At 34.9% G+C, this 20,932-nt stretch overlaps 2 protein-coding genes across 2 annotated transcripts in view; one reads left to right on the top strand and one right to left on the bottom strand.

Annotated features, from left to right (window-relative positions):
- Positions 1–20,932, top strand: part of LOC139974276 (uncharacterized) — a 75,398-nt gene that overhangs the window by 18,585 nt on the left and 35,881 nt on the right. The gene's annotated exons all lie outside the window — the stretch shown is intronic.
- Positions 826–20,932, bottom strand: part of LOC139974275 (uncharacterized) — a 33,122-nt gene continuing 13,015 nt past the window's right edge. Inside the window, exons 2-3 of the mRNA XM_071981290.1 lie at positions 7,967–7,984; positions 826–7,245 (exon numbers count right to left, since the gene is read on the bottom strand). Coding sequence (XP_071837391.1) covers positions 5,798–7,245; positions 7,967–7,984 — 1,466 coding nt within the window. The 3' untranslated portion in view covers positions 826–5,797. The remainder of the gene's footprint in view (positions 7,246–7,966; positions 7,985–20,932) is intronic.

Here is a 20,932-nt window from a genome sequence, read left to right as displayed (position 1 = left end):
TGTTATGGATTTTCCAGCTAATATGATCTGTATATAAATTATGTTATGTGCGATTTCATTGTCAATTTAGATTAATTTCATCAAATACTCCGAGTTTTGTTCAAAATAGGATTTGCACTGAGCTTATCAATCTAAAACATTGGTTTACATATTTTCAGCGAGATTGTTAATTAGCAGGTTATTAATGTCTAATAGGTCTACTGTGGATTCTAAAACGTATTGTCGCTCAGTCAAATCATATTTAAAACAAATCGGTAATTTTCTTTACTCTCTGAGACTCTTATACTCTCTTTCCCTCCTCGTGGATTTGTTATCTAACATCCCATTACTATCCATCATCACCAGACCTTCCCAAGCTAAGCCTCCCAACTCGGCCACCCTTCTGCCTCATCTCTGCTCTTCAGACTTTCGATTTAACCATCTCCATTGTTGTGTTTCCCCAGTACTCTGACCTCCGTTCTAACTTGTCTAAGGTACACGTACTGACCTGTACTATATCAACTAAAATGATCGCACTTAACGTTTATCAATCTTCAACAATAAAGTCACCTATACTAAGTCACCTGAACTATCCACCTAGTTTCAAGACTGGGAGTTGTAGCTGTCTCAAGGCACAAACACGCTGTCTAGTATTAGTCGTTCATTTATTTTATAGTTTTCATGAAAGATCGCTTTACATTTTATTCGAATTGTGAAACTTTTTTGCCTTTCAAGCGATGCTTACTTACAAATGTTTAGAAAATTAACTTGAGAGAGAAATTCAGATCGAGAGAAGCAACAAACTATATATATAAATAAAAATTAAAGGGAAGCGAATGATCAAAAAATGGAAAAGAAAAATGTATATTTGGAAATTGATTTAATGTTTATATTTCTTCTAAGAATTATTCACAACTTTCCAGTGGTCGGTAATTTAGCTTGCCAACAAAATAAAGTAAACAGACCAAAAATTAAAAGACAACATCAACAATTAATTAACATTTAGGGTATATCTTTTAAATTTTAAAAATCCTCTTAAAGAAATGTGCTATGTTGTTTGTACCTATTACTATTATTATTGAAATAAAATTATATAGACATTTTGCAAAATAGAATCTAATTTTCTAAATGTAATTATTAACTGTGGATGCAGTTAACAGGAGTAAAACAATTTAGCCCCTACACAAAACATCATGTCTTACGCCAAATTTATACACGTATGAAATATTTTGATATTTTACATTAGACTACATTGCGAAAATCTGAGCTCATTATAAAATCATTTAAAATAAAGCATAACATTCATGTTTCTTTGATATGTAAATGAGGATATATCTGAATATGCAGGCTAGAATTAGCATAAAAATAAGTACATTGATTTCTACAAATTCCAAATTCCTTTTTTTTTTATTTGTTATATCCACAGTTGTACTTTACAGGTTTTATTTAACTATTTATAACGCGTACTGAACAAAGCTTCATATAAATGATCTTAATATTAGAAAATTCGTGTACCACGTGACAGCCGTAAACCAATATGAAGTGCAAAAAAAAAAACTAAAAAAATTAAAGTTCTATAAATGAAACAATGATATCTCGAGTAACATTAGTAATAAAACAACTTAATATTTTATGAATGCAATAAACATAATTATCAGGAATAATGTTAAATATCGTTAAATATAGCAAATTCGTGTACCACGTGACAGCCGTAAACCAATATGAAGTGCTAAAAAGATATTAAAAATTTGAAGTTCTATCAATGATATCTCGAGTAAAATTAGAAATAAAACAACTTAATATATGAATGCAATAAACATAATTATCAGGAATAATGCTAAATATCGTTAAAAAAATCATCTATATCAATGATGTCATATCAGCAATTTCAAAACGGTGATAATAGGATATAACTTACAATTCAAATGTACAAAATGTTTACAGATTTATTTGCTGGACTCAAAAAGACCGACAACACACTATACAATAAATCCGTTAACTGTTTGCATTAAAATAATAGGGACAAGTCTGGATAATGTCTTCTTTGTTATTATCTTAGATATTATGTTTTTCTTAGGAAAGCATGTCGAATTCAGCATGCAATATGGTCCGCATGGTGCTACGTCATCATAAAATGCTAGTAGAGCATGCAGTTATGATACAAAGGGCACATATAGCACAGTCTAGTATTATAGGAAAGCATGTCGAATTCAGCATACAATATCGTCCGCATGGTATTACGTCATCATAAAATGCTTGCAGAGCATGCAGTTATGAAACAGGGCACATGTAGCACAGTATAGTGTTATAGGAAAGCATGTCGAATTAAGCATACAATATCATCTACTTAGTGATACACTTCATCATAAAATGCTTGCAGAGCATGCAGTTATGAAACAAAGGGCACATGTAGCACAGTCTAATATTATAGGAAAGCATGTCGAACTTAGCATACAATATCGTCCACATAGTGATACACTTCATCATAAAATGCTTGCAGAGCATGCACTTATGAAACAAAGGGCACATGTAGCACAGTCTAATATTATAGGAAAGCATGTCGAACTTAGCATACAATATCGTCCGCATAGTGATACACTTCATCATAAAATGCTTGCAGAGCATGCACTTATGAAACAAAGGGCACATGTAGCACAGTCTAATATTATAGGAAAGCATGTCGAACTTAGCATACAATATCGTCCGCATAGTGATACACTTCATCATAAAATGCTTGCAGAGCATGCACTTATGAAACAAAGGGCACATATAGCACAGTCTAGTATTATAGGAAAGCATGTCGAATTCAGCATACAATATCGTCCGCATGGTATTACGTCATCATAAAATGCTTGCAGAGCACGTCTAGCACAGTCTAATATTATAGGAAAGCATACTTATAGTTAACACGCAGTATCCTTCGTTTAATTTATTACGTAATCATAAGGCTGTCTAAGGTAAATGTTGACTAATACTACTCCTCCAATGATGATACATGGGACACATATGGGCAGTGGTCAGATATATTAGGGAAAACAGATGAAAGTTAGCAAACAATGTCGTCCGCGTAGTGATATGCCACCATAGACAATGTAGCTCATTTTAATGGTGAAATAATGGTCTCACATAGCACACCTTAGAGATGCATGTTCTTCCTTTGTTGTACACTAATATTATACGATTCACAGACAGAGTTCGAAACACGATTTCGATAGTACCTCAATTTGTTTGCTTGACAAAAAATGCTCAAATTATAGCTTGCAATATTGATCGCTATCCCACCCCCAGCGCCACCCACCCCACAAAAAAACCATGCATTATCTAGTATAATATGTATGCTAATATTATAATATGCTAATAGTATATTAAAATACTCCCGTCTTCGTATTTAACTTTGTAGTGTTCAACATTTAGACGTAAACATCCACAAGTATTTTAGCTGTTTTCGTTATTCATGAAACGATCGTTTGGTTAGACGTAAATATTACGATTACCAATTGTACAACATAATACTTAGATTAAAGGCTGGATCAATGATGGTTTGGGTAATTAGGTCCTATTTAATATTTTCTTTTGTATCAATAAATTTTCAAATAAAACAACATGAATCAGTTTGTAACAGTTTCCCAATGCCCTGTGGTATAATAATATTATTTTAACTGCATTAAATATAGATTATTTAATTTAATTGATGCATGCGTAATGATATAATTTAATATAAAGTATATATATGACATTAAAAGTACAAAAATAGCCCTTTAACTATTTATCCCTGAACTAAAATACTATGTGTGTTTCAAGAAGAGAAATTATGTTCCAACTGTCTTTATAAAACTACAGTTTAAATGAACATAAACAAAAAATTGAGTAAGTTTATTGTTGCTCTTCTATGAATATTCAAGCGAAACGAAAGAGCAAAGGTTATTTACTTTCATCTAGAAACTGACCCTCACTTCAACTGAATTTGAGAGAGATATAAATCCCCAAAACAACAGTCTTAACGTCAATATATAGATATGTTGCGTAATCATGTGCAACTCTTTCTCCCTCAATGTTTATGGCTTTTGTCACGGAAGCGTAAACGAGACATGTAAATTAACGTTTTAATGAGATGCAACAACTCGTTAATATGACAAGAAGTTGAAAACTTACGTTTTGACGATGTATTCTAAATTGTCAACATGTCGAAAATATGAAAATTGACGTTTTGTCGAAATGTCAATTTTCAGATTTTTGCAAGTTTCGTGAGTTGGTATTTGTCGATAAAATGTTAATTTTCACATGTTTGTCATTTTGACGAAGTTTTGCATCTCATCAAAACTTTCTAAATATATCGATCAGTGCAAACAGTGTGAGTTAATTGTAAGCACCCGGCGCAGATCCAGGGGCTTCGGGATGTATAACCCACCCCCCCCCCACTTTAAGACCACAAGATACAAACTTAAAGCACCTTAAATATAGTGCTAAACATTGACCTAATTTATCAACTTTTTCACAAAAATATGTTCTTCTACTGCTACTAATTAGTAAGCCTCTTATGCAAACAAATAACTACCTGGCATGGCTCTTTTAAAATATTTTGCTTTCCATCTTATATTATCCTGCAGATAAAATATAACAATTTAGTTTTACGTCTCCTTAAAGTTTTCCAGACCAATAAGAATGGCCTTATGAGATTCCTTAACGTTTTGTACTTTCAGCAATGCTGATCCATATTTATATAGTTAGCCTTAAAAACACAGTATGTACATACTACATCAAAATGTTATCTTTTAATGTTACATTGATTAAGGTGTTCAGTTCATTGGTTGAGGCGCCGGATAGAATGTAGATATGCTGCGAAATTGATTTCCTCTGATGTTCAACATCCAGCATGAGTACAATGTCCATTGCTATGAGTACGAGTACAATGCCCATTGTTATGAGTACAAGCACAATAACCATTGTTATGAATACGAGTACAATTCCCATTGTTGTGAGTACGAGTACAATGCCATTGTTATGAGTACGAGCACAATGCCCAATGTTATGAGTACGAGAACAATACCCATTGTTATGAGTACAAGTGTGAAAACAAGGCTATCAGCCCCAGTACCAGTACTTAATCTTGTACTAGTATCTACACTAGATAGCCAATATACCTCTGAGTACAAGTACGAGTGCAAACCCATGAGTACGAGTACAGACAGCTATGCTGCAATACGAGTACCAGTACGGACTCACTACAAATATTGTACAATCAACACAATTTGGGCTTTATGTATAGTTCGGTACCAACTCGGCAATCTCCGGAAGGTATCGTCACTGTTCGGGAGATGATCATCAGCGCGGCCATAATGTGATTGAGTCATTTCTTGTCTATGTTGCATTTTCTATAACGTCATCATCGTCATTGTCATGTGATCGAGATGTTTCTCAAACTCTGCACTTGCTAGGACATACCATCTTTGCGAGAATAAATCAGTTGCACATATGTTAACCATATCTTACTCAATCGATATGACCAACATTCGACTGAGTTATTATCGGAAGTTATACTGTTACATATCATCAATATCCTACTAGTATCTATGTTTTCTCTATCATAAATACGACATAATGGTTCAATCCGTTCCATAACTCTTTACTTCTCTCAGTGTAAAAGTAATCCGTTAACATAAACACTGTTGTTATACAAATGAAACACACAGTAAATCCGACAATCCCTTTTTAGAGTATAGTCTCGCCCTTGTATTTGAATATTCATAGATTTTCGGTGATTAATATTCACGGTCTTTGAGTAGCGAGTATGTTCTAGACTTGCTGCTAGTATCACGTGTCATGGAACATAAACGACTTCTGTGTTTACGTCCGAAGTTGCACTCTTAATTCTCTGAATACACCTTGCTCTTCCTCTGCGTTTTCTGTTTGACTGACAAGTAATAGTTTCCCAGAAACTTTTCCGAAATTTATTCGAGAGGAAAGCATAGAGGAACGGGTTTAGGGCGCTATTGAAGAAATAACTCGCGTGCGCGAATGGATAGAACCACGCTTGATAGGTCAGTTCGAAGTGCGCATCAAACAGGACATCCAGCGTCGAGAGTAACGAAATAAGTTGAATCGGAAACAGACACAGACCAAAACAGAGAGCGATAACAGCTAACATCCTTACAGCCTTTCTTCTCGCGGCTCGGACTGCTTCCGTCTTTCGACGGCGCTTGCTATTTCTTGACGACGTCAGAGATTTAAAGCCCGATGACCCTCCTTGACCTTTCGAATCACATGATGATTTAAAGATCGACCATTTCTTGTCTTGTTTCGGTTTGGGTGACGGAGTGGTCCTAGAACTCGGCGAAGATGGATTTGACTTTCGATTAACAAATCTAATATTATCATTACCGTCTTGGAAATAGTCGGAATCGGCCGATACTCCAGCTTCATCATCCTCCATGGGCTCCTCTAGATAAAAGGGCCCAACTTTACTGACTGGAGGAGACTCGGTCTTCGTGGTGACCGGGGGAGGTCCATTTTTAGTGGCCCCTGGAGAAGAATGAGCATTTGCAAATGTGATGACCGATGATGATGTGCGATAGGCCACTGCCGTTTTCTCCTTTTCCTTTTTCGTTTTGCCACCGTTGCATTGAGAGAATTTCACATCTGGACTGGTAGCCCACAATGTACGCCCGATTGCACCATAGAGAATACACATCACCATTAATGGTATGAGATAAAGCAGTAGTATTTTAGCGATGGATTGCACGGCGAAGAAGTGACCACCTAGGCCAGTAGCTGTGCAGAACTCGACATTATCGTAAACAATCACCTTATAACTGAATAAGACCGGTAACCCCAACAGAATTGAGATAGTCCATATCACACAGACTGTAATGGATAACAACTTGGTGGTCACCAATTTTCTCAGTTCAAAGGGGTGTAAGATCGCCATGTACCTCTCTACCGATATCACAGCTAGAATCAAGATCGACGCGGTCGTTGTTATGCTAATTAGGAAATACGCGCAGATGCAAACGATTTCACCGAAAGGCCATGAATCGCTGACGTATGTGACTAAGATCGGAATGTCGCTACACGTCATAGCTAAAAGATCTGAGAGAGCCAGGTTTCCGAGGAAGAAATTGGTCACAGTCCGCATGTTTCTGTTTTGAGCGATGACGAAAATGACCATCAGGTTCCCGGTGAATCCCAGAAAGAAGATGGTGACGTAGACAGTAATAAGGATCTGCTTGTTAGGGTAAGAGGTGTACGGGTCCTCGTAGACTTCATGAGCTGTTGGTATGACAACCAAGAAGATGATGTAAAAACGAGTAAAATAGAGGAGAAAATATCATTTTTCTTAAAGTTTTTAAATGTCATATTTCAAAGTAGTACAAGATTTGGTCCTCGTTGTGGGTCCAACAAATTGGCAGTTTTCTAAATTATTCATAATATCTAATGGACATTTATGATATTTATCAAACATGAATGATCTCTGTCATATATTATATTTCGACGTCTCCTTATAACATCAAGTAAGAAAGTTATCCCAATATTTTCGACCTTTTTGGTGGTAAAAAAAAACGAATTCTATCATATAACGTACCGGTACTGTCGATAATGTCAATTTTTCAATTAGCTTGCAGAATTTTCTATGTATTAAATACACAATCTATTGCTCTTTAATAAAGGCATTGTTTTGAATGCCTTTTGGCGTACAATTTGTAGCTGAACCCATCCCTGAGTGTTGTAAGATTATCAATACAACTTGAAAAGAAAATGGACTGGTAAAAAACCAAAATCTATATTAATGAATGAAATTTATAGAATTTCCGTGAAATCAGTGTCTTCCATTCCGAAACAGATGTTTCTCGTATTATAAAACCCTTTTTGTAAATGGTTCAAATTCCATTACTTACGAATTTAAAGATGGATAAAAATTATATCAGGTGAATACCTCTCTGGTGGATTAATAATATATCTTTACCAAAAATTAACAAAATGTAATACTCACAGCTTGACTCTGCCGATTCTGAAATGAAAACAAAATATAAAAGGGAATAATTTAATTATTCGTGAACTGAAATTCGAAACGACTATGGCAATAGAATGAATTCTATTTCACCTACGATTAGTTTATTTGATACATGAAACATTTGAATTCGACGACAATATACGACAGGTGTAAAATTTAAATAATACACGTTTTAACAAGAAACTTATTCCCTGATTCGATTAACTATCATCATTAAATACATATTTCACCTAAACCATACTATTTTACATCGGATCACGATATATATTTATCTTAATATATATATATACACACATATATATGTATATATATATGTGTGTGTGTGTGTGTATGTATGTATGTATCTATATATCTCGATCCGATGTAAAATAGTGAATTGAATATATATATGTATATCTAATATCCCCCACCCTCCCAAAAATCAGTTTCTCTAACATACTGCTGTTCCCAATCAAGATGATTCAGGAGGAACATGATACACAACAGTTAACTGTCCTCTTATATACTCTAATATTGAGGGTTTTACAGGCACATAGCGACATAAGCATATCGCTTCTTCTTTTTTATTCTTCCAATCGTGTAGACTTTAGTAGAGAAATTCTATACCTGTCATTTCAAGGGCAATTTTTGGCAAATAAAATCTGTACGACTCCTTGGGTCATAAGATATTTGACAATACGAAACGAAATACTTTTGACTTCTTACAAAACTACACTACGGCGATTTGCACAAATAAAGACACAGAAATAACAAGGGTGACTGCTGTACAGACACTTTATTCGACATTCGGAATTTCAGTATATCTTGAAGTATTTATTTGAAATGATCGTTAGAGGTGTCAACCTTCTTTCCTGTTCTTCGGAAGGAAATCCCAACCACTACAAACCTCATAACCATTTTTAATTACCCAAGGCTCATTGCCTCCAGGTACCCAAGAGAGATTTAGTTTGCATAAACCATTCATAAGTGTTTCCACGCTCTTGTAGTTAACTTTGCTGATAACTAAACTATACCTCCGGGCTCGCCTCTTGACGCAAGAAACCCCCCTTGGTGTAGAAACCCAAGGTAGCATATATTGAACCAATTCTATAGTACAGCTTTAGTCTACGTCATAAACTTTATAAGGAAACGCAAAGACATGTGACAAGTTTGTTAGATTTTAAGAGTAAAAAAAGTATATATAAAATAAATAAATAGATAAATAAATAATCAAATGACAAACCTACACCAATTATTATTAAAACAATGATTATATTCCTGTAATTAAAAGAAAATCTCAGGTGTGGGTTAAATACATATAGCTTTGCGACAAGCAGTCTACTATACTTGAGACAAATGTTCGTCAGACGTAGATGTCCACAGCATAGCATGCGAAGATATACACAACGTTGTACGTTATTGCTCGTCACCGTGCACGGCTGCAATATATCTTAATGCCTTCATATTTGTTTGTTTCATCCAGGATTGCAGTTAAGGCTCTGCTGTTTGTTTTATCGGCAAATCACTCGATGTTTAGCTAAGGAAATACTGAACGAGTTTCGTAATGGGGTTAATTAAAGCAGCTTATCAACACCAAAATTCTTAAGAGTTGAAAGAGCCTATAGATATATATATATATATATATATATATATATATATATATATATATATATATATATATATATATATATATATATATATATATTGGTTAGATTATATTAGCATCGTATTGACGGGTACATCTTAGGTTCTGTAAATTATAAACACAATAGAATTACATCACCGAGAATAAAACTTATTCTAAAAGGGAAGGAATAGCCACACATTATTCCGACACAAGAAAGTCCTGGTGCAGTAATAAAGAATTTAGACGATTTTTGGTTGTTGTGAGTTTCAGTGACAAACACTGTCTTGTCTTAGTAACAGACAGGCATTGGGAACGATTTGATTGCATCGCCGGTATACAACGAAGGTTAATTAATTGAGTCTTTCTGGTTCTTATTTATTATCTTGTTAGGAATGTTACTTTAACGGTTGAATGCAAAGGTCGAGCGGTTGGTTGGCTACAGACAGATGCGTGTTGATAAAAGGTTATTAAGATTAATGTTAATTCCTTGAACTCCACGCTTGGTTTGCTGGTAGTCATGCTTAACTTCTTGGGTGAAAGGACTCGTCCTATTAACGGCTCAACAATCAAAAACAAAAGTATAACTGGTAAAAATTCCGTCTTTATTTATTTTATTTGATAGTCCGGTGGCAGAGAATGCAAAACTTGTATTGAAAGGGGAAAAATAATCCGTTATGGTTTTTCGAGCTCAAGATATTACTGATTGAATGTAACCAGGGAGCTGTTACGTAATTTATGTTGAGTCTGGCTAAGCCTTCTATCACACCAGTTCGTTAATCACAGTTGGTGAACTGTGGTGTCCATCTGGGCAAATGTTCTCTGTTTTTCATTTTTCGTAGAAGTTCATATTCACTTTGTGGACATATTATTGAAATATTTTGAAGAAAAACAAAGACGTTTATAGCTCCCGGATGACGTTCACTCACTCTGATGTTCCAAAATATCATCGGATTAAATAAAATAGTGTCTTCTCGGTAAAATAATGTTATAAGGATGTAGTTTGCCCCTACAGTTACAGACACAGCAACTTGCTAAAAATAAAAATCAGTTCCATCCCACAGTAATGTGCTTTTAAGTGTATCTTAATAAAAAAATGAAAGATATAACTGACATTACTTAATTCATATACATTACTCTGGTATTTACAAAATTCGTATAATTTCTTCGACTTTAGTATTACAGAACAAACTGTATTACTACATTCAGAGCATTTCAAGATGTAATACAGTAACATAAATATTCTATCATTCGGGCGTGGTTTATGAAGTACCATATAGACAGGTATTAAACCACAAAAAGTATTAAACAAACACATTAATAAACCATAACATATATTGCAATATAGCGCATAGTAACAGATAAAACGACTGTTTGTTCAGTTTATACTTCTTTCTTAATATCATGTCGCTGTTCATCAATCCCTGTACAAGATATAACATGAAGACGCGCTCTATCTTTTACAACTTAAGCTAATGCCCGTTCCTTTTTAAGGCGTGCGCTGGAATCCAATCGCCATTTTGTTTATAAGACCGAGTCGAATGTTGTACGTAGCAATTTTAAGCGATCAACACAGGCAAGTTAAAGTCACTGTACAATGGCTTTTATCCTAAATGTCATTTTTTCCCACTATATTGAAAGTGGTCATCTGTTTTAATGTTCCTTTGCGTATCATTGCGACAATTTATTACCCAATGGTTATTAAATATTACCCAATATATGCCATATTTATTAATATTATTCAGCTTTTTTCATATCGTCCGTTTGCATAGATATTAGCATGAATATTACAACTTTTTATTTACTCAAAATATGCTAAACTAGAACAGTCGTTTTTTTATATGATATTATTCGCACCGCTGTGTGGTTCGATGTAGAGACAAACATACAGATAAAACACCACTGAGATTAGTATCTTCGTCGATTACTAGTCGGCCACTGAATTATGTCAAAGGAGGTCTTATTTTCCTCAAAAACAGTCCAAAGTAATCTATACGTTCTTTTTGTTATAATATCTGGCATCACAGCAAGGTATGTTACAATAAATCTCCTTCGAATCAGAATTTATATTAAAGAATTTGAAGCCTCTTGAAGAAACAACAATGGAAGGAGAGGAAGGGAGAAAGACCAGAAGTCTTTATTAATTATGAAACTTCTATGTTATAACATACGTCACAAGCCTGACATATACAAATATACCGTTATAGGTGAGAAGCCACAGGCAAGCAATTGCCACAACAACATCATTCGTAAAACTTTTGTTGTTGTAAAGATCTTCCAATGTCTAGTCAAGGTTATCCTCTCTAGCGAAATTGATATTAGTTAGATACCATCCGTTTTATAGGAGTTGCAACTGTAAATATAGACATAATTCAATATTCTCTTTCAAAGTTTTTGGGATTTCACTATAGCTGAGTTCAGGATAAAAAAATAAAAAAGACAATTACTGGAACTTTTCAAAGTTTTTTGGATAATATTTTGGTTTCTTTGTCTTTGGAATCATTCAATTCAAGACGGAAGTAAACTATTTTCAAAACCGTGCCTGGATTTTCAGACAGGTTTCCTGGTTGACGTGTATTTTTGTTTTATTTTTTTATTTTTCTAAAGTTAACTATGGCACTTTTAGCCGACTCAAGTAGAGTATCGCAGACAACTTTATCAATCAAAAATCCTTTTCTTACCCACTTGAAGAATAAAAGGGGAAAAATAATGACAAGTTGCTTGTGGAAAATAACAGATCGTGCTTAAAACCTTTGATGACCAAAACGTACCGTCCGTAAGAGCGCAAGTTCTTCCGCGAAGTCCTTCATAAACAATTCAAATCAATCATGTCAGGTATTCATACGAAATATAAAGTAGTTCTTTGGTGATCGTTGCGAGGACGAGATAAAAGAAGAAGCAAAAAAAACCCATAAATTTGCTTCTCCTTTTTGGGGAGGGTCTGGACGAAAGTGAGTTGGTCAAACTTCTAAATATGTTTAACTAATATCAATCTAAGCCAAGAAAAATCAGAGAATTCAATTTAAGAAAATATTTAAACTGATTTTTTTTTTCTAAAATGTCTATCTTTCCTTAACAATTGCAACCAATTTATGGTACCGATCTTTAAGTTAAAATTCAAATCGTTAAAATGTCAACATTTTCAGGGAACCAATAGCTTACTGATTTACTCTCTACATATCTAGCGTCATTTAAATTTCTTCACAAAACGACTGTTAACAATTTATGTCTTTTTTGAAACTCAAGATCGATAGCTGTATAAAAAGAAATAATATTTGTTATGAAAATTCCATATTTTTGGGGTAAATTTGTATAGATTACGTTATACTTCAATATCAGATTTCCTGCGGATACTTCAATATTTCCACAGGGTAAAGAATATTAGCAAATATTTGTAACATTTTTTTTTTACATTTGTAACCGAAAATAAAGAGAGAGTAATTCAGAACGGGAGAGAATAAGTCACAATTTAGATCTGACATAAAAGGAAGCGATCAAAGGAAGACACGTCAAAATTTGATAAATTAGGCCAAACTGTTGAAAGATGAATAAGTTGATACCCTACACGCACCGGAGCCGTTAGCGTCAAAATTCAATGTTCTCTCTAGAATTAGCCATTAATCTTTCTAAATCGCCTTTAAATAAAAAGTAAAACAATCGTTAGGAGTGACAAGACCTTGCATTATATAGGAACCAGCGTATGAAGATGGTCTTTAAAGGGATACGGTTGTTTAGAATTATTTCAAAGTCCATTTGAGAACTTTAAAGTTCCTTAACCATGCTAATTGTTGGATGCAAGTCTGAAACATTGTGTGTAACAAGTTTTCCTATGATGGTTTGTACAGGCAAGAAACTACAGTATTTGGTCATATTGTTAGAGATAGTTACATATGTTTTGTACAACAATATGCTTGAGTTCCGCCAGTGACGTCATTAAGACAGTTCATATTACGCCTTGTACAGGAAAAAGCTAATACAGTACTTGGTGACATCGCTAGACATAGTTACATATGTTTTGTACAACAATATGTTTGAGTTCCGCCAGTGACGTCATCAAGACAGTTCCTATGAACAGACAATTTTAATACAATGTTAGTTTATATTGCTAAAAATAGTTACATATGTTTGGTACGACAATATGCCTTAGTTCCGTCAGTGACGTCATCAAGACAGCATTCCTTTGGAAGGTGATCGCATTTAAACTTAATTTACAAGATGCAAGATATTAATTAACTATTTTAAAACTAATTAATCCCTTTAGTGGCGAAAATAAATTATTTATAACGTTTTGCGAGATATTGCATTAACTGTAGTTATGTAAGTGATTATGTTGCAGTAATTGGAACATGGATATGGTATTATAGCCATTTATCATAACATACAAGTTTAGTAAACAAAAGTAAGAAGTTGGATGATATCGACAGAACCTCCATTTAAAGTGCTTTTGCTCCTTTAACTCTAGTCGACACCGAGAGAAATCGCGTTCCATTCCTTTAACCTGACCAACCGATTCGAACCTGACAGTATGAAAACTATAAATTAAATACAGTTTTTACAAGAATCAGCTCTTGTGAAGTTTAAAAGAAAATATGTCCTCGAAAGAATTTTCTTCATCTTAGATGCAGGAAAGTCAATCAAATGTAATGGTGCCATAAAACATCCAATAATTATAGCAGTTATTGAGCGAGAGAAAATATAGTACTGACGTTGAATTTTGAAAGTTTTTCTTTGCAAAATTAATCAAAAAATGGTAATACCGTCTGCAACTTTTCTAATTCCATAGTTTGCACCTACTATAAACCCGCTGAAACAACTTTAAAGGGGGTCGTTGTTGCTGGTAAATCAAAAGCTAGCTCTTTGTAATTAATCAAATATAAAAAGTTACATAAAATATGTAATACACGAAAACAATGCGAAAAGAAAAGATGATAGTATTATGCAAGGAAACATGATCTTGATCACTACTTACTCAAAAACTAACTACACAAAATAATATGCTGTATAAACGAGTAAAATTATGATGCTTTGGCAGAAAAAAAGGCTAATAATGACCTTAAAGAACAGGGATGAAAAGACAGGGGATGATACGATTATACCTTTATTAAGGATAATATTTAAATACATTTACATATCTTTTGAAATCAAACCATTCTGAACCCGTTCTACATCGATAAAGTTTATGCAAACTGACCAGTTGCTTTAGGATGAAACATATCTTTTTTTAACCTGTCAATAAGGAACACAAGCTTCATATTCCATTACCTTGGGAACGTTGTTATCGAGAGCACTGATATTTGCAACTATATACTTTTCACTATAAACGTTTGAAAGTCGGATTTTCTTTCCTTTATTCATCCGGTAATTGAATTATTAGGTGGATGATTCGCAGAATTACCTCCGATGGCCTTCATATATGTGACAAGTTCAACTGTTTACGTATGGTTTTGTTTTGCATAAGTATGAGTTTCTTGCAGAATGGGGTGCAACAACTGACTTTTGTACTTACAGCCACTTGTCACAATGGATAAAAATAATAATAATAATAATAATAATAATAAATGAACTTATAAAGCGCTAAAATCTACGAATGATTCAATAGCGCTGTACAACCCTAATAGAAAGCCAACTTAAAAAAATGAGTCTTCAAGCAAGACTTGAACTGAATGAGAGTGGGAGAACTCCGCACAGATACGGGCAGACCATTGCAGAGCTTGGGCCCGGCTGATGGAAAGGCACGGTCGCCATAGGTTTTCAGTTTAGTTCTGGGAACAGTGAGAGTGAGTGTATTGCTAGAACGCAAGGTATAACGAGTATTGATCTGGAAGGACAGATCGTCCGACAAAAAACAAAAATATGACGTTACTTCAGGTGTATGACTTCTTATGAAAAGTTATTTGCTCCGGAAATGTTGACTTAGCAACAGTATGTATGGTAGAATACGGTAACTTCGCATGTTCCCTAAATTCGCGTAAATTCGTGTATTCTCCTCTGATACAGAAACTGTATATAGTTGCTGTGTTCGTTAGTCAAATTCTGCCCACTTTTTTTCAATCGCAATTTTAATCTTCAAAGCCTTAACGATAATGACGGCCAAAAGTCCCACAGCGACACTGAGAAACATCAATTTGGTATTTTGAGACGTTTGCATGAATTATTTCACACTTTTGGTGGAATTATGTGGTAAATTTAAATCCATTCGCGAAGTTAGGGAAATATTTCCTTGGTTCGTGCAGTTCGACTCCCGATCTTTACAGGTATAATTTTCCTATTTACGACTGAATTTGGTAAAATTATCGATGAGATCACATGATTGCTAAAAGATAAACCTAAACAGCTGAGCCAAATCTGCGAGATCGTTATCAATGCCATCTTTTAAGGAATATTAATCCCCTTATATTATCGCGAATTTACCATATACCACCAAACTAGCAAATATGTTAACGTAGGAAAGTAACTGTAAAAAAAAAAAACTAGTAGGAGTTTATCAAATATTGTTGCACCTCAAAGTTGATGTTAGCAAACGAGGTAGGTGGATACTGATTATTTTACCGCAGCGCCCTCATTTATGATTTCCTTTAATGATATACGCGGATTTAGAAACATATTACATGAACCAACTTTATCATTTGGTATATTTTAATCGGTTTATTATGGTTCTTATTGTTTAAATTCTTTTAATTGTTTGTTTCACATCACAACCCTGCTTGAAAATAATTGATTTTTTTTTATGGCAAGCGAAAATTTGATCAGTGATATTTCACAATTGAAGAGTTAATATCGAGAAAACATGCACACAAGTTCAACACAATTAGTATGCTAACAAACGATTAAACTATCATCATCGTTGTTAAAATGTGATTTGCATATTTTTTAGTTTCTTTTGTTTAATGCCAAAATTAAATATCCATAACAACCATACTATTCTTTTTCTTTATTTCTTTGTATCAATTTAATTTAGGGTTGAGTATATGTACCGTGTTGTTTATACTACAGAGTTTCCAGTGTGTATTTTTCTCTCTATACTGTGTGGAAAATGTCTTCGAAAATTAGTTCCAACGTGTTTTATCAAGTAGCCTGTTAAGATCCATTTTTTAAAAAGTATTTACTAAAATTATTAGGACTCGACCCTATCAGAACCATCAAGATAAATTATTTGGTGATATTTTAGTGAGAAAGCAATGATGTTGTCATTTTGACTACAAAAATAGGTGAAATATGGTAACATATACGTTTTAAGGTGAGACTGAGGTGAATGATATTTCTAATGAGACGGAAGTTAATCTATAGGGTGGGGTAACAGTCGGGATTAGGGGATTGTCAGATAACAATCGGAGAGGGGTAACTGTGGGGCTTAGGGGATGGTAAGATGACAATGAGAGAGGGGTAACAGTGGGGATTAGGGGATGGTGAGATGACAATGAGAAAGGGGTAACAGAGGGCTTAGGGGATGGTGAAATGACATTGAGAGAGGGGTAACAGTGGGGCTTAGTTGTTTGTGAGATAACAATAAGACAGGGGTAACTGTGGGGATTAGGGAATGGTGAGATGACAATGAGAGAGGGGTAACAGTGGGGATTAGGGGTTTGTGAGATAACAATAAGAGAGGGGTAACTGTGGGGATTTGGGTATGGTGAGATGACAATGAGAGAAGGGTAACAGTGGGGATTAGGGAATGTAGAGATGACAATGGGAAGGTAGTGGTACTGAGTGGATGGTGATTTGGCAATGAGAGAGGGCAGTGGGGATTAGGGGATTGTGAGTTGATATTGAGGGGTCAGTGGGCTGAGAGCTTGGTGAGCTGACAATGGGTGAAGGCAGTGGGGCTGAGGGGAATGTGAGTTGATGTTGAGGGGTCAGAAGGGCTAAGGGCAAGGCATGGTGAAGTGATAATGAGGCACTCCATTACAGCTCAAACCGCTTCATACATTGTTGTCAGAATCTATACAGACTGTACAATAGATTTCTTACATCAATCTAACGTTAATTTATAACATTTAATACCCCTGGTAATAAATTTGTATATTTCCCTTACTTTCATTATTCTCCCTCTTTAAGCTTTCATTTCCCATTTAACTAACATCATTCAAGTGATAGGTTCTTTATAACTTACCCTATACTGTTTGAAGAAGAAAATATGGAAGTAAATGAACTTTAAGAAGTATAATAAATAACTTCTTTTGTTTTAACTATAACTGTTATATCTTCATATGAGTTATTAATACCATATAGCTTGCGATACATCATATCGAACAGTGTAATGCTTAGTATCACAGAGTAAGAGACGGAGATTCAAGAGAGAACGCCAGATAGAGCGAGCGATGGAAAGATGGTATGGATAACAGGCCATACCATAAATCAATCATAATACAACATTGTTTGTAATATTTCGTGCAGTAAAAGAGAAAGGTTAATCAATTTTCTAGCAGAGAAACATCATCCCAATGTGCTATACCCATTTTATCTAAATTATTACCCTACGTCATTTTGTTACGGATTATACAGGGAGATAGGAAAGCAATTTATAAGAAACCTGGCAAACAGATGTATGAGATATTGAACAAAATATTAGATGAAGTCACAGAGAAAGTAAATTACAAGAGCCGAAAAGAGACCCTGCGTAACATCTCTGACTATTTAATGATCCTTGTGAATGGTAGCAGGCACTGAATGTGTTTTATGGCTGTTTAGAAACGTCTTGACTATGATTGTCTGTGGCGTCTTGGGTGATCTTTCTTTTCCTCCTTCTCTTCATTTCTCCGGATTGAAATTCAAGAAATCTATTTTGTTTTAATATTTGTAACGACTGCAAGAAACCGATGAAGGTAACATTTTTCGCCCTGTACATGAACTAACATGACATTTGTTGACATTTCAGACAAATGCAATCAAGCGACTTGAGCTTACTTTATACATTTGAATAAAATTAATATGCAAGTGTTGACACTATCTTTTTGTCTGATCGAATTCAATTAAGGATTTAAATTAAAATTATCTTTGTTCATTTGAATGCAAACATGTAACTCAAGTTAACATGAACACATCTTTTTTTCTAAAATAGACGTTCGTTACATGAATAAGTACTCCTCTACCCAAGGACTTGTATATAACAGTTAGTGTCACTAACGTGTACAATAAGCAACCCCCACCTTCCTCCACCCCCCCCTTCCCGACCCCTACCGTCTGTATACATGTGTCACACACCTCACATGAGCACATTCATTCCTGCAAGACGTTTCGTTCCGTGTATGATTACTGTACCAATGGCTTTTTTTCTTAAACTCCCTGTTCTACGTGAGTATCTCTCTACTCAAGGAATTTCTTTGTCAAATTCCCAAATAAACGGATCCCTTTCGTCGCTCTCGACGAGACAAAGTTACCCCATTGTGCACCTCTGAATAAATATTTCGTTTTGTACATTAGTCAGATACCCTTCACTTGAGCTTTTAAATTTACATCTCATAAGTGTATTTGATATGATCTCTCTCTGTGTCCTCATTCAAATCTATGATATTCTCCAGCACGACAGAGAAAGTCAACTTTGACCGAAGAATCATGATCAAATATTATACTTCAATTTGTCCGATCATGTTTATTCTATTATCCTTACTTAAACAAATGTTGCATTTAAAAACTGCGTACGTGACAACGGAAAGGAACATCTTTTTTCATCATTTTCAACATCTATTTTTTATGATTCGAGGGTTCTATATCTTTTGAGGAGATCATATTTTTATCTGGCAATTTACCTCTGCCGCCAATGTGCCTGAAGAATAATTCATATAAACAGTGGTTTTGAACGGCTCGACTATTTGAATGAAACTAACCAAACATGATCAGCTAGCAAGATAGTCATTCCACAGATGGACAGGGATTTCATTTAAAATGTCATTTATAACCCTGATGTAAAAAAACGGTAGTCTGAACGGCACATGATGAAATCAAAATAAGTTTCAAAATTAAGAAATGGTTTGCGTGTTTGTTTAGTGCATGTAGGGAATTAGGAAAAAACATAATTCATGACACCATTTTAACCCTTTTAGGGGAAGGATTTTGCTGAGGCGTCGAGAGAAAAAAGTCGGACTGGGGTGTAATGTCACCAGACATATCAGTTTTTCCATAAGTTTATTATGAAAATGAGAATACCGGCCTGTATTATTTATCAGTTTTTCTTCCCCGGACTCAAATTGACCCCATTCTACCCTCACCACGCCCTTGAGGCTTGAGTTCGTGGACTAGACAGATATTCCTCGTCGGAGTTCAAATGTCATCCACCCATCGGCCCTATAGGTATAAATGAGGCATTGGCAACATCACTTCTACTATCAGTACCTATATAGATGCATAATCGTGATGAACAATTTACATGTCTTGTGCGGTAAAACACAGTGTGAATTTGTAGCAGTTGTTCTCATTAAAAGCGGGCGACGGTTGCTCTTAAAGATCAAACCTTAATGGAGGTACGCCATACCATTGATTTGCACATAATAAGTTTAATACCTGGTACCGTACTTAAAACCAGTACTTGAAACCGTCACTTACAACCGATAGGGTACTTGATATACAATCCATGTGAACAGTTAGTTGATATTAAGTGTAAATAGCTAGTTATGGCTAACAATGTTCATGACGGAAATTGTTAGCAAAGTTCGACCAATGAGAATACTAGATTCTATGTCATGGTGACCTCACATTCGAATTTAAATTTGAATCATCGCAGTTTGAACGAGCCCCTGAACTCTATTTATTGCTTGTAATCGTTATTGTTTATCATCTCTATAATTAAAAAAAAATGCAAATTTCCTAATGAGTTGTGATATCCCCGTCCTATTGGGTTAGGGTTAGGGTTACCCCCTCTGTTACCCTGTTCAGAATCATTAAGAGCTAGGCCGGGCCCGGGAAAATTATGTCACTGGGGCCTCGTTTCGCATTCTTCATTTCCCTCACATGAATCATGAAATCGAATATACATTTTTCTTCATCCCGTATTTTTCCCGGCCACTCCATATCTTCCACCGGACCCCTCCCTAATTGACCTTGCGCCCTGGTCAGTATTCCTGTGACCATTTCTCGTCAGACCCGACCTATCGTCACACTTCCTTGTTAATGATGAATCACATTAAAATAGTTTGAGGCTAAGGTTGGTTTGTGACAGGTTTGTCGTGTCGCTTTCCTGAAGATGAACGACGCGTATGATCTAAGTATCGTATGGAATCCGGGGCTAACTAAGATGAGTATGTTAATACAAGGAAGCGAAGGGTTTTCTGTTAACACAGTGGCCCCTTTACAGTATTAAATGGATATTCCTAGGGCTGATAAAGGATATTTCTAGGGCTGATAAAGTT

The sequence above is a fragment of the Apostichopus japonicus genome, chromosome 9, assembly GCF_037975245.1.
Source record: "Apostichopus japonicus isolate 1M-3 chromosome 9, ASM3797524v1, whole genome shotgun sequence".
In the NCBI taxonomy this organism is placed as follows: domain Eukaryota; kingdom Metazoa; phylum Echinodermata; class Holothuroidea; order Aspidochirotida; family Stichopodidae; genus Apostichopus; species Apostichopus japonicus.
Note: the sequence above shows the minus strand (reverse complement) of the source record. Positions and strands in the feature narration are given on the sequence as shown.